The sequence below is a fragment of the Echinococcus granulosus genome (genome assembly GCF_000524195.1).
Source record: "Echinococcus granulosus chromosome Unknown EG_S00058, whole genome shotgun sequence".
Taxonomy (NCBI): Eukaryota; Metazoa; Platyhelminthes; class Cestoda; order Cyclophyllidea; family Taeniidae; genus Echinococcus; species Echinococcus granulosus.
In genome coordinates, this window is record NW_020170438.1 from 513,675 (window position 1) to 515,838 (window position 2,164).

Consider the following 2,164-nt stretch of genomic DNA (forward strand, 5'->3'; position numbering starts at 1 on the left):
TACAACTTTTTCATTTACAATGTTAGAATTACAGTCCTGCGCGTTAAGTGCAAACACTGCTTTTATAATTTTAAATTCATTACCTCAGCACTACTAGTGGTCTTTTTTATTACATGAAAGTAGAAACATCTAGTGGCAGTAAATTTGACTCATAATTTCTGCAATTCAACCACTTAAGCATAAAATACTTTGGAACTGAAGGTAGAATGTGTGATTTAATTGTAAACGAATATCATGTTGCAGTTTACCAAACAGACGACCATATGTAGTAGGTGCAGAATATTCGATGATTGTCAAAGATTAAAGTCGCTTTCCATTTTGGGAACGCTGAAAGCCATGCTTTTATAATTGATTATTTAGTGGTTATAAAAATGTGACATAATATCCACTGGTTCCAAAAACTCTCATTTAATAGACTATACTGGAGCGCACATGGTTTAAAATTCCTGCAGTATAAAAAGAATAACAATTACAAATCAAATGGGCTGGGACGACATTCGCCTGCAAACTGAAGAGGAAATACATTGTTACTAGTTGAGAATAACTCAAATTAAATTAAGATCCATTTGCTAACTAACTAACCCGCATGTACATCTAAAGCAACAGATGGGAAGCCCTAAACCGCACTATCGTAAGGCTGGGCAAAGACTCCAATTGTCATAGCTTTAAGCTGTCTGTGACTAGAGGTCTCTGCGCTAAGAAATGAGTCAACCAGTTTCGGATATTTCATGACCTTCCAATTCTGCTTGTAAACACGATAATTTAGTGAGCAAGAGGGTGTGCCAGTTTCATTTCAGTGCGATGTGACTCAACTATGAAGGTGTACACTTTCTAAAGGTGATTGCTCACATTATTCATGCTTCATAGCTGCTTTCATGCCTCAAATTTTTCAGTGCTACTTTATTTTTCCCCAGTAATGTTAAGTTCAACTAGGGCTTCTCCATTTTTTTGAATTATTAGGAAGCATCATACTTACGTTGGGCTACTTGACACGTTCGGATTGGTGGGGGAGGTGGAACCCTCATGCCTCCTCCTTTTTTCCCAAGTCTTAGCTTAATACCACTTTTTAATGTCTCATTATTCTTACACTGCTCTTTCACTTTCCCAAAGCATTGGATTTAGCGTTATGAATTACTGCGCTACAGCCTGCCACACCCCTCGTATCCGCCTAGCAGATAACACTTAGGTAAATATAGTCGAATGCACTTACCTTCTCGCATCAGGTTCTCTCACCTTGATTTTCCTGCATTTAAATTCACTTTTCTCTCATCTCCTCCTCTTACGTCACTCCCCGTCAATGCCGTTATGTTTAGATCTATTCATCTTTGTTTATGTCCACTGTTCATCATTCACCTGCACTTTTACCACAGTGTATCATTTGCATTCATGATTTAGGTAGTAGACGAGACTAAACGCTGATTAGACTGCTCTACACCCTGCCGATAACAGTATCTTATTTCATGTTTCTAGCCTCATTTAATAGCAGTACTCACCTCTCCTATCCCCTTCAACTGCTATTTCTTCCTACCCTAGACCTTGCTTACCCAATTTCTTCACTCACGCATTCGCGTTTCATACTGCAGCCGAACTTTTGCCTACCCCATTACCTAGGTGCATCATTTGGCATTTTAAACGATCCGTATACCTTGCCCATTGAGTAAACTGGTCTGAATGTGGAACTTCCACCTATTGGATAGCTCAAGTTCACTTTGTGTTTGACTGTGTTTGCAGCTCTAAGTGAATGTGTATTGAACACCATTTACCTATTTGCCTACCATATCGGCCAAGTCAATATTTTGTTTTTGTAGACAGTAACTTCAAATGGCGTATCATCGAAACGGGCAAAAAAGTCTACTTTCGTGTTTACTCGCTAGTCGTTGGTCAAGGAATACTGCGTGCAGCTGTAAAATTGTATGAGTAAAATTGCGCGTCCATTCTTCTGCTTTTGTCGCTTATATCCTTCTAGTTAACTAGATATCCAGCTCTATATTAAGTTGGCAAGGAAATCGTTTGCTGGCTGAATAGTCCATTAATTGACTAGTTCATCAGGTTGGTGGTTTTTATTTGGTTTGTTAATATTTTCGCCGTCTCCTCAATACACTATGCTCACTTTTAACTCTATACCTCACCCTATTACCTGCCGAATAGTAGAAGTGGATGAGAG

At 38.8% G+C, this 2,164-nt stretch overlaps 1 protein-coding gene across 1 annotated transcript; it reads right to left on the bottom strand. All coding sequences in view use genetic code 11, as the record gives it.

Annotated features, from left to right (window-relative positions):
* Positions 1-352: 352 nt before the first annotated feature.
* Positions 353-1,759, bottom strand: EGR_06533 (hypothetical protein; the record flags this gene model as incomplete). The annotated part of the gene is made up of 2 exons (XM_024495782.1): positions 353-446; positions 1,608-1,759. 2 exons carry the CDS (start codon positions 1,757-1,759, stop codon positions 353-355), a joined length of 246 nt encoding a protein of 81 aa, XP_024349846.1.
* Between the last annotated feature and the right edge of the window lie 405 nt (positions 1,760-2,164).